Below are 12,515 nucleotides of genomic sequence, written 5' to 3' on the forward strand. Positions count from 1 at the left end.
AATCCAGAATTGGAAGGCTCACCTGTGATCCTAATCTGGAGGCTGGGAGATACAAGTTTCTGACCTGGATCTTGGCATGGAGATCTTGAGGCATAGTGGCTATGAATCACAGAAGATTAAGACAGGGGAGATCTCTGAGTTCAAGGTCATCTGGGACAAAGCAAGTCCCAGATCCAGGTGTGGTGGCACACACCTTTAATCTGGGCCACACCCTCTGCTGGAGAGCTACATAAGGACATTGGAAGAAGGAAGATTCACTCTCACTTGTTCACCTGCTTGCCTTGTGGGACTGAGCAACTGCTAGATCCTTGGACTTCCATTCACAGCTGCTGCTCACCATTGTTGGAGAGTTGGACTACAGACTGTAAGTCATCAACAAATTCCCTTACTATATAGAGACTACCCATAAGTTCTGTGACTCTAGAGAACCCTGACTAATATAGCAAGGCCTACAGATAGACATTTACTATACACATTATTTGATTTGTTATTAAATACACAGTACAATTATGAGGGCTATGTGCTAAGTTCTAAGGAGATAGAGAAGAAAAAGACAGGCAGGTTTCCTCACTCAGTGCGCATTTATAGCTTGACTGCTGTATTCTGGAAATACAGCACTGGAAAACACTGGAAAACACTGGATGGTCCTTTCTACAGGAACTGCTGTGTTTGCTGTTGAAGGAACTGGTTCTCCCATCAGGCCTTGGATCTGAAACTAGGGATGAATGTGTCAAGAAGCCGGTACTTGGAGATAATAGGGAACTTTTGACATGGTGACTGGCATAGGTAATGTGGCTAAAGAGAACCAACCATGACTGAGCCAGTCTGTGACTACTGTGTGCCAACACCTGAACCATGCTTTGGGCAGCCCGTGTCTGCTTGAGAGCAAAAGGACTGTGGATGGTGAGTATGTTTTTGGACGGGGCTATAAAGTGTATAGTTTAATTAAAGTCGTTATTTATAATTCAGGGAGTAAAATGAAAGAAGAAAATGCAGTGCTTTATCATCAGGAACCCGGAAGCACGGGCCGTTTCTTCTGAGACTCGGGACTCTGCCGGACTACTTTCTCCGTAGCACCTCTCCGGCACCCAAGCAGCCGAACTTCCGTCCCGTTTCCGCGGAGCCGGAGCGTGAGGTGCTAGGGTGAGTGTCGGCCCTCGGTGATCCTTTCGTCCTCCGGTTTCGTTGTGTGTGGTCCGGCCACCTCGCTTCTTGTCTCAGAGTCGCGCTGGCGGAGTCTGGCTTTGTGGGCTGGTGTCTGAGGAGGAGTCCCCGGGGCCACCGTAGTCAGGGTCTCTGGGGCTCCGGAAGGAACTTTCCCCCGCCCCGCATTAACTGTAACCAGAGGCGGACACTCACTTGAGCTGGTTCTGCGTGGCTTCGGTAAGTCACCCACCCGGCTCCTGGCTTTATTTAAGTGCATATTATAGTAAGTAAAATAAAAAAAAATTAAGCTTCGTGTGTATGCCAGGCATCAGGGACTCGAGTCCTGTCGGCATGACAATCTTCAGCCAAGTACACACAGACACCTGTCCCTGGAATTGAACGGCAGCAGGGTAGCCAAAGTGTCATCACCAACATTTGACTTAGTCCCGGGTCCAGGAGCCTTTACTGAGATTTAAAAAAGAAAAGTAATTGTGTGACCAAGTGCTATGGGTAGAGTTTTCTCTGGTTTGAGGGTCAGAAAGAAGCCAGTGTGGCTAGAACAGGCCTTCGGGTTGGGGTGGTATTAAATAAGCCGAAGAGTTGCCGAGGGAAATTCACGCAGCGTTTTCGGGCCATAGTAAGAATGTTATGTTCCCTAAAGCCAGATAGAGAACGCATTGAGGACCAAGTACTCTCCTCTCTTGGAAGGCGGTGAAGACGCCGAGGAGGTGTCTCTTGTCTTGCAGGGTTGTGAGGAGTGTATTCCATTTGTATGTTTCAGACTTTTTTTTTTTTTTTTTGACTGTGAACTACAGTCACAAGACTTTTATGCTGTGATCACATGTATATACAAGCTCATGTCTTCATGGAACCATTCCTATCCTTGTTACTTGTGGCATTCTGATAGCTTAAAAATTCTCTTCTTGGTGCTGGAGAGACGACTTGGTGGTTAAGAGACTTGTCTGCTCTTCCAGGAGACTTGGACTCAGTTCCTACCGCCGTCATGGTGCTAAACCCACCTCTAACTCCAGTGTCAGGGGATTCCGCATCCTCTTCTGGCTTCTGTGTAACTTTTCTCATTTCAGGTTAGCTTTCTGTCTAAAACTGATTTCTTAACTCAAGATACGCCTTGCAGTTTGAACAAGAGTGCCAATTTAGAGTCTTTTCTCCTGGGTTTTTAGGTAAAGACAATAAAGTGTGCTCCTAATATATATATATATATATATATATATATATATATATATATTTGTAAAAGGATTTTTTGTTGGTTTTAAATAAAAGAGTAAACATCAACCAGTACTTGATTTTTCTGCTTGTGTATTTTGAGGCCACTTCTGTGTAAGATACAAATAATCTGGTTTTCAGTAGTCCAATTCTGTGGGAATTTCTTTTAGGGCCCAGTAAAGATCCTGGATTGCGCCTGTAATCTGAGTGTTTTGTCAGTTGGATTAGTAAGTGACTCAGTAAAAGTCGAAGTACTTGATTGGCTTGCTGAGAACATTCATGCTGAGAACATTCTTACAAATACTGCAGAGACAGTGTCTGCTACACAGTTGTTGGCATTGAGTGCATGATGGGGTGGCGGGTCATACGCTGGGGCAAGCATGTGAAGGTTAGACAGCTTTGCAGGTTCTCTTTTCTCCTTCCACCCTTGTGTGGGCTCTGGCCATCGAAGTGAGGTTGTCAGGCTTACAAGGCAGGTGCCTCTACTCACTGAGCGTTTGCCCGCGCCCTCCACCCCTTTGCTTTGAATCAAAGTATCCTTTATTGGGAATTTGAATGTGGCTAAAATAAAGAATCTAAGCCTCTCCTCAAGTACTTACTGTAGACCTGCCATGTCAGTCTCTGGAGGGATCGTGACTCTGGGGAAGCTGTTTGATCCCTGGACTTTCGGCGCTTTTGTTTTGTGATTGTTTGCTTGTTTTTAAGCAGTGTCTTGTGTATGTGTCCCAGGCTGGCCTCTAGTTCACTGTGTAGCCGAGAATGACTTTAAGTCTGATCTTGTGCCTTTGTCTTTGTGTATCACAGACTTTTTTTTGTAATTTATTTTTGTATGTATGTGGTTCCAAGGATCCTTTGTGTGTAATGGACAAGCACTGTACTTGATGAACCATGTTCCCACCAGCTGCTTGTTTTTATTGTTGGATTTCTGAGACAGTCTCTAGCAGTCAAGGGTGATTTTGAACTCCTGATCCAGGGTTGGGAATACAGGTGTGTAGCACTGCACCCTGGCAGGTTGTTTCCTTCATTTCCAACTAGGCTTCTGATGAGTGAAGGAAGGGAGTTTGAAAAACTCTCCTTCACTCCTCAGACTTTTTGTTAATTTTATATGCTCATGGAAAATTAGGTAGCCAGTTTGATTTGGTCACCTTTGACAGATCTTACGGTACTCTCCAGTAGCAGGTTTTAGGTAGAATTGTAGCTTAAGGTGACTTTTGCATTGTTCTAGCTTAAAATGAGCCATTTGAGCCGTTTCCACCTCACACTGCTGTTGAGAGAGGGACATTTGATGGGCAGTGGACACAAGCCTGCAGTACCAGCAGGCAGGTTTTATTTTGGTCCTATGTGACCACCTGTCTTTAAGCGGTGCCCCTGGAGTGGTGGAATGGAGACTCTTGCTCCTTAAATCAAAACCCCCAGATCTCTTTGATTCTGACTTTCCTCATCTGTTAGACAGATGCAGGGTTGCCATGGAGATTAAAGGGAGTTAATTTCTGTCGGGATCTAATTCAATATTTGACATAGAGAATGTGCAAGAAATAAAGTATTCTTTTCCCATATTCTGATATTCTGATCAACCCTTTCTGTCTTTCTCTCTAGGAGACAGAAAAGAGCCCTGCTTTTGGTTACCCTCCACTGGCCTCATGTCTTCCATGCAGATGGATCCTGAGTTAGCCAAGCAGCTCTTCTTTGAAGGAGCCACGGTGGTCATTCTGAACATGCCCAAGGGGACAGAGTTTGGCATTGATTACAACTCCTGGGAAGTGGGCCCCAAGTTCCGGGGTGTGAAGATGATTCCCCCTGGCATCCACTTCCTCTACTACAGCTCTGTGGACAAAGCCAATCCCAGGGAGGTGGGCCCTCGTATGGGCTTCTTCCTCAGCCTGAAGCAGCGGGGGCTGACAGTCCTGCGCTGGAATGCAGTTCAGGAAGAAGTAGACCTGTCTCCAGCTCCAGAGGCTGAAGTAGAAGCTATGAGAGCCAATCTCCCGGAGCTAGACCAGTTTCTGGGACCTTACCCATATGGTACACTCAAGAAATGGATCTCACTTACCAACTTCATCAGTGAGGCCATCATGGAGAAGCTGCAGCCTGAGAGCAAGCAGATCTGTGCCTTCTCAGATGTGCTGCCTGTGCTTTCCATGAGGCACACCAAGGACAGGGTGGGGCAGAACCTACCCCTCTGCGGCACCGAGTGCAAAAGCTACCAAGAGGGCTTAGCCCGGCTGCCCGAGATGAGGCCCAGGGCTGGGACAGAGATCCGCTTCTCAGAGTTGCCCACTCAGATGTTCCCGGCAGGAGCCACACCAGCAGAGATCACCAGGCACAGCATGGACTTGAGCTATGCCCTCGAGAGTGTGCTCAGCAAGCAGTTCCCTGGCAACCCCCAGGATGTACTCGGTAAGAAGGGGCTAGGCTTTGGGGAGGATGCTAGTGGGGTGCTTAGAACGCTTAGAGTAGAGGGCTCATCTTGGGTTATCTAGCCCAGGGTCCTTAAAGGAGGCAGAAGGTAGACTGGTTAGTAGTCATCAAAAGGCATTTCACCCTTAGCCTAGAGATCTGTATCGGGTCCAGCTGTCTGTCTGTCTTACCTAATAATTTGAGCATCTTTGATGAGCCTGTGCACATAATTCCATGTTTGCTAATTGCTGATATAGCTTACCCCTGCAGAGAGAAAGGATTTGACCAATAGAGTGGTCACATTGAGATCAGAGTCCAAGGCTCCGAGTTGCTAGGCCCAATCTGTCTGTTCCTAGAAGCCTCCACCTGACACCTCAGTTTGCTTTTGAGTTCTTAGAATGTTTCTCTCTCCACTGGCTTAGGCCAGGACTTTTATTTTTGTTTAAATTGTTATCGTTTTATTGCTACTTGCGCTCTTTTTGTTTGTTTGTTTTTTGTTTTTTTGAGACAGGGTTTCTCTGTATAGCCCTGGCTGTCCTGGAACTCACTTTGTAGACCAGGCTGGCCTCAAACTCAGAAATCCGCCTGCCTCTGCCTCCCGAGTGCTGGGATTAAAGGCATGTGCCACCACCACTCAGCCCGCTACTTGCACTCTTAATTTTAAAATAATATGTACTTATTACAGAATAAAAATAAAGTTTACTCTAAGTCCTATACCTAGAAATAACTGTTTTCATGGATGAATGCACTTGTACTTTTTTTCTTTTTCCTGTGTATTTCTATGTATTTCACTTGTCCTTTATGTTTCAGTCTTTTCAGTTCAGTTCTATTGTATGAGTGTATGTGGTTTTTATAGAGACAGGATCAGAGAGTGGTGTTCTGTGTTGTGCTGTGAGCATTTCCCCATCACTGCTCACCTGCCTTATGGCTGACTGTACAGTAACCAGAGCTGCAGAACTAGTTCTCAGTGGCCTCTCCTTAGGTGCCCCTACTTTCTGTTGTAAATGGAGCCTTGTAAGCACTGGTGAAGGTACCTGGGTTTAGGGTTGGATTGTGGAAGAGTTGCCAGATCTGCCTCCTCAGCAGGGGTAGGAGGCAGTCCATCACCACTGACAGCACTCAGCATGGGTTCTTAGCAGGGCCTGCTCAGTTCAGTGGTTGAAAGCTGCCATCTTCTTTCTATTTCTGAATATTAGTGACAACAAGCATTCGGCATGCTCTTTGTGTGTGTTTATGCACATGCCACATATGGCAGCCAAAGGTTAGCCTTTGGGGTGTTGTTCCTTAAGCACTGCTAACCTTTTTCTTTTGAGACAGGGTGTCTCATTGGTCTAGAACTCACCAAGTAGGCTAGGCTGGTTGGTAGACCCTGGAGGGATGTCTGCCTGCCTCTGCCTCTCCAGTGCTGGGAGTGGGAGCACTTGTCCCACCACTTCAGCCTTCTATATTCCAGTTCTGGGACCTGACTCTGGTCCATGTGCTTGAGAGCCAAGCATTTCCCTGACCGAGCATCTCCCCAGCCCCTGTTATACTTCTAAGGCCTGTCCTTATTGTCTGTAAACTGTCCAGGGCAGTTTAACTGTTGGTGAAGGTTGCTTTTAGAAGTTTGGTGATAGACCGTGTTATGTCCTTGGCTGAACTGATGATAAAATGGACATTTTAATAGGTGCGTCATGGAGCTGGGGACATGGCTCAGTGGGTAACAGTGCTGACTCCTCTAATAAAAGACCCTGACTCAATTCCAGCACCCACATGGCAGCTGTCAGCTGTCTGTAAAGCCAGTTCCAGATGACCTGGTGCCCCCTCACAGACGCTCGGACAGAACACATACAAAGAAATAAATCTTTAGTAGGTGCATTGTGGTGCATGACATACTATGTTATATGAGTAACCCCTGAATTCTTGCTTAAACATGACTAAGAATCTTGTTTTCTATCTCTTAAACATTTCAATTCAAAATATATCTGTACCAGACATAGGTGGCACATATCTAGAATCCTAGCACAGGGAAGGCAGTTAGATCTCAGTGAGTTCAAGGCCAGCTTGGTCTGCATAGTGAGTTCCAGGCCAGCTTGGTCTGCATAGTGAGTTCCAGGCCAGCCAGGACTTTATTTCAAAATTTAAAAAAGAAGAAGTAGGAGGAGAAGGGGGAGAAGGAGGAGAAGGAAGGAAGGAAGGAAGGAAGGAAGGAAGGAAGGAAGGAAGGAAAAGAAAGAAAAGAAAGAAAGAAGCAGCAGCCAGGGAGAAACCCTGTCTTGAAAAACCAAAAATAAAAGAAGAAGGAGAGCCGGGCCTGGTGGCGCAGGCCTTTAATCCCAGCACTCGGGAGGCAGAGGCAGGCGGATTTCTGAGTTCGAGGCCAGCCTGGTCTACAAAGTGAGTTCCAGGACAGCCAGGGCTACACAGAGAAACCCTGTCTCGAAAAACCTAAAAAAAAAAAAAAATTTGTTTAGGGCAAGTTTGAATTTGTGTAACAATTCCTTGAAATTATTTCTGATACCATCATTTAAATTTTAACGTCAAAACCTCACAAATTTATATTAATTCCCTACTAGAGAACTCCCAGCCCAGCTTTGGCTAGCGAGACCCTTTCTCAACACACCTCTCCAAATCACTAATAGTAAATTAGTGCTGTGAGTCAAAAGAATAAGCTAGTGTTAGTTCCACAGTTTAACCAGGTAAAACCAAACAAATCATTATGCAAAGAAAATTCCGCTCTGTTTTGAAAAGATTCCACAGGCTGGAATCAGAAACTCTGCCCTTAATGGTGACTGATCCAATGCCATGCATGTAAGGGCTTATTTGCTGATTTATTTAAAAAAAATAATTTTATGGCCCATATATACATAGCTTAAATTTGGCCACCTTTGAAACCAGGGAGGCATCTGGTAGTCAGCCTGTGTTCATTTCTTGATAGTCAGGGTCTTGCTTTATAATCCGGGATCCTGGAACTTGCTGGGGCAGTGATTCCCCTGCCTCCTACCTCCTGAGTGCTGTGGCTTGCATACGGGCCGTGACATCCAGAGTGTTAGGTCTTTCTTTGTTGGAGACTGGGAATAGGAGGTAGCATTCTGAGTGCTGCTGTGTGCCCCATATTATTCTAAACATTTAACATGCACTGCAGTAAGTAAGTTATTCTCCATTATAATACTCAGATGAGGAAATGGAGGCATAAACAGATTAAGTAACTTGCCTAAGGTCATAACTGCTGCTAAGTAGGAGAGCTAAGATTTGAATCCAGGTAGTTTGGCTCCAAAGCCCATGCTCTTAGCCACTAGGCTGCACACAGAGATGGAATCAGAGCCCTGTGATTAAATAAACAAAACTAAGCCGACTGGTAGGCCAGCCCTACAATAAGACCTTAGGGATTTCCTGCTGTGGAAGACTCTAGAAGTATTCCTACCCATCATCAACTGTTATAGCTTTCTTAGTTGTACAATCTTGGACACACCTGACTTCATCTTAAGGTGAGGGAGAGACTGCCTTTCCTGATGGCCTAGAGGAGTGGGGCTAAGGACTGAGTGTGGTGTGATGGCAGCTTTTCACTAGCCCTAGAGTTGGTCATGTCATCTGGGAAACTTAGAATAGTAGTCACTAAGAGGTGACCATGTCAGTGACTCAGATGTCAATTGTAAAATACTACCCTTTAGGAGCTGGAGAGATGGTTCACTGGTTAAGCGCACTGACTGCTCTTCTAAAGTTGAGTTCAATTCCCAGCAACCCACGGTGGCTCACAACCATCTGTAATGGGATCCATGCCTTCTGCTGTGTCTGAAGAGAGAGAGAGAGTATACTCATATACATAAAATTAAAAAACAAACAAACAAACAAATTACACCTTGATCTTGTTTTTACAAATCCTGGACCCTGTCACCTCTGCATCACCAAAATCTCAGAGCTGACAAATAGGCAGCTTTACTTACTTTCTGTTTTTAAATTTTAGGATTTATTTTATTATTTTGAAGTCATGTGTGTGAGTGAGTGAGAGAGAGAGAGAGAGAGAGAGAGAGAGAGAGAGAGAGAGNTTAGGATTTATTTTATTATTTTGAAGTCATGTGTGTGAGTGAGTGAGAGAGAGAGAGAGAGAGAGAGAGAGAGAGAGAGAGAGAGAGAGAGAGAGTGTGTGTGTGTGTGTGTGTGTGTGTGTGTGTGGTGGATAGGTGTATGAGTGCAGGTGCACACAGAGACCAGAAGATCCTCTGCAGCTGGAGTCACAGGTGGTTGTTAGCCGCCTGTAGCAAGTGCTAGTCTTGTAACTGAACTTTGGTCCTCTGTAAGAGCAGTCTTAGCCCTGGAGCCACCTCTAACCCTGAGCAGCTTTACTTTTAATGAGATCTAGAAATTCTGATGGGCAGGCTTAGGGCCACCTCCTAAAGTGCCAGGCGTGTAGTAGTACTTACTACCTCTTTCTTCACTTGGGGCCCAGTTTTGAGTAAATACCCGGTCACAGTTTGGTGGCCCATGGTTTGGACTGATTGCAGTTCAGCAAACGTTTTCGGAGTATTGGTGAATGAAGAACCCCATTCTAAGGTCTATTGGATGGCAAGGGTGAAGGCTCCCTGGTGCTAAGGTGTGGTGTGAATGATGTAGGGAAGTGTCAGCCGGGGCTCCCTGTGCTGAGGATCTTAGCCCTTCTCTGTACTTCACAGGTGAACTCCAGTTTGCCTTTGTGTGCTTCCTGCTGGGCAATGTGTATGAGGCATTTGAGCACTGGAAGCGGCTCCTGAACCTCTTGTGTCGGTCGGAATCTGCCATGGGGAAGCACCACGCCCTGTACATCAGCCTCATCTCCATCCTGTACCACCAGCTTGGTGAGATCCCTGCTGACTTCTTTGTGGACATTGTCTCCCAGGACAACTTCCTCACCAGTACCTTACAGGTGAGTACTCCGGGCTGACAGCCATGTGGTTCATCAGGAGGGCACCGTGTGAGACCACCCTCTGCTGGGCCACCTTCTTTCTTGCTGTTTTCCATGATGTTCCTGATGTTTCCTAGTTCTCTGTCTCATACTGTGTTGTAAGCACCTCTAGGCCAGAGCCCTCTGTCTGCACTCTCTCTCCGCATGTCACCCACAAAGGGCCTGCACTAGGTACTTAGAATTCATATCCTCTCCACCACCTAGCTGTATTATCAGGTTTTTATTACTCTAAGGAATATGTGAGGCAGTCTTATTTTATTTTTTATTTCTTAAATGTAGTGTGTGAGGGTGGACACATGTGCCATGGGATGCATGTGGCGGTCAGCACAACTGTGGGAATCTTATGGATTCTGAGGATTGAGCTCAAGTCATCACTGTGCAGCAGGCAGTTTATTTATTTTATGTATGTGAGTCCACTGCAGCTGTCCTCAGACACACCAGAAGAGGGCGTCCGATCCCATCACAGATGGTTGTGACTTCTGGAATGCGAACTCAGGGCCTCTGGAAGAGCAGCCAGTGCTCTTGACTGCTGGGCCGTCTCTCCAACCCCAGCGGTGAGTGCTCTGGAGGCTCAGAGCTTAAGACCTGGTGACCCTACCAGTGACAACCTCTGTGAAAAACCAACCAAAGAACCCCAGGATTGCTACATTAATCCTTCCCAAGAGCTACCCAGTGAGCGAAGACCCTCTCACCAGGCCCCGCCTCTTACAATCACCACACACATGAGCTTCCAAGGCGTGAACCCAGGGGATAAGCCACAGTAAGCCAGAGCGCCAGCTTCCAGTTCTTGCTGAAGCTGTGAGTTGATGCAGCCTACTGAGGCCAAGTTTTGAAGCTCGTTATTCCCAAAGAAACATCTGCAGCTCCTTAGATCTCATTTAAGCATTAAAGCAACTTTGATTTCCTGTTCAAACAAAATGTGCCAGTTTCTGCAGAGATTCTCTGACAGAAACAGTAAAATTTGCTTTTAACTTGGCAATTAAATTTTCATTATGAGTGGTAATTAGGGAAAGAGCTTCAAACAAGCTAGAATCTTCATCCTGTACTATTTCCTCCCTTGGCAAACAGATCCCATTCCTTTATGTACTTGGGACAGCCTCTGTCACTCACATTTTGTAACTTTCTCAGGTTTTGCAGAGACAGAAGCAGCTAGTTGTCTGTTCCCATAGCTCCTGTGCCAGCAATGTATCTCTTCTCCTGTGTGTGATGCCCCCATAAGGCCCATTCCATGCAAGAAAGATGGTGTCTGGCTTCTCTCATTCCCACCCACAGAAGAAACTAGTATTTGTTAATGCCATTGGGGTAGACACCATAGTTATTGTGTTATATGATGTCTAAGTTACTTGTTCTGTTACTGTGGTAAGATAACTTGATAAAAGCAATATAAAGGATAGTTTTATTTTATTTTTGAACTTATAGTTCAAAGTTTCATTCCATTGTAGTGGGGTAGACCAGCAACAGGAGTTTGAGGCAGCCGCTCACATGGCTTCCACAGTGCAGAAGCAGAGAGTGGTGAACGCCTGTGTTTAGCTCACTTGCTTCTCTCTATACATTCCAGGATCCTAGCCTAGGGACTACTGGGTGGATCTTTGTGTCTCAGTTAACCTAATCAACAAAATGCCCACGGGCATGCCCTGGTGATTCTCGCTCCTATCAGGTTGGCACCTGAGATTAAGCGTCACTTGTCTCTGTTGACAGACCAGATCATTCTCATTCTCAAATGAAGAAACAAACCTGGTAAGTGGTGGCCTAACAATTTCAAGGCCCTAGGTTCAATTTTCAGCATTAGAGAAAAAAAAAAATGAGTACTGAATACAGCCATGGCCCCTCCCACCCTGTTTCTCAGAAGGAACAGGGAGCTGCCAGCCTGTAGTTAGGCAGCGGGCATGCCTGGAAACTCTGGCACTCGGGGCCTTGCGACTGTGGCGATGTACCTGTCAGGCGATGGCTTGAGCCTGCTGTGTTCTTCTTCAGAAGAATTAAACTGGCCTTTTCTGTTCTTTGTGGAAGAGACAAATTAAGTCTTTATTCCACCTCTATGGGGACCCTCCTCACAACGTCACTGGGCTGCCAGGCATTGTGAGGCGTCATCAAGTGCCTCTGTTGGTGGCTGCAGCCATGGGAAATAATGCAGCCTAGGGGATGACATCCTACCTTCACGATGTGAGTGAATACTGTCACACAAGCACAGGAAGGCTATGGTGTTCCCAGCGTGTGTTGCAGCAGTGATCTGCAAAAAATACCAAGGGCCCAGCTGGATTGCTCGAGGCCGATGTGGGTTGTGCAGGGCTGAGAGTTTGAAAAATTCTCTGAACAAGAAACTTAATGTCATTTGATTGTTTGGGGCTTTTTTTGTTTTTAAGACACTGTCTCTAGCTCTAGTTGGCCTCAAACTCCCTTTGTAGCAAAGAACAACCTTGAATTTCAGATCCTGCATTGTCTACCTCTCAAGTCCTGGGATTACAGGTGTGTGCCAAACACACTCAGTTTATGGGGCACTGGGGATAAAACACGGGGCCTCACATTCTACTGACTGAGTTATATCATGTAATGTCATGATTTGAAAATGTTGAGGATATATGCCTTTAAAATGCCACAGCAGTAAATGTTACTGAACATTTATGTGTAGCATTCTACTGCAATTGCTGAGGAATACAATTAGGACTTAACTAGGGCTCCTATCCTCAAGGTTGAACGCTGATTTAGGAGCACTAACTGAGCACCTGCTGGATACATGATGTTTTAAGAGTGGGAATATAGCCGGGCCTGGTGGCGCAGGCCTTTAATCCCAGCACTCGGGAGGCAGAGGCAGGCGGATTTCTGAGTTCGA

The 12,515-nt window shown here is 46.0% G+C and overlaps 1 protein-coding gene across 2 annotated transcripts in view; it reads left to right on the forward strand.

Moving 5' to 3' along the window:
• The first annotated feature begins 1,062 nt into the window (after nt 1-1,062).
• Aar2 (AAR2 splicing factor) overlaps nt 1,063-12,515 on the forward strand; it is a 20,692-nt gene continuing 9,239 nt past the window's right edge. The window contains exons 1-3 of one of the 2 annotated variants that reach the window (XM_029537045.1): nt 1,063-1,143; nt 3,967-4,767; nt 9,417-9,646. In XM_029537045.1, coding sequence (XP_029392905.1) covers nt 4,011-4,767; nt 9,417-9,646 — 987 coding nt within the window. In that variant the 5' untranslated portion in view covers nt 1,063-1,143; nt 3,967-4,010. The other variant, XM_021193775.2, reaches the window with a different exon arrangement.

Source organism: Mus pahari, chromosome 3, assembly GCF_900095145.1.
Source record: "Mus pahari chromosome 3, PAHARI_EIJ_v1.1, whole genome shotgun sequence".
Taxonomy (NCBI): domain Eukaryota; kingdom Metazoa; phylum Chordata; class Mammalia; order Rodentia; family Muridae; genus Mus; species Mus pahari.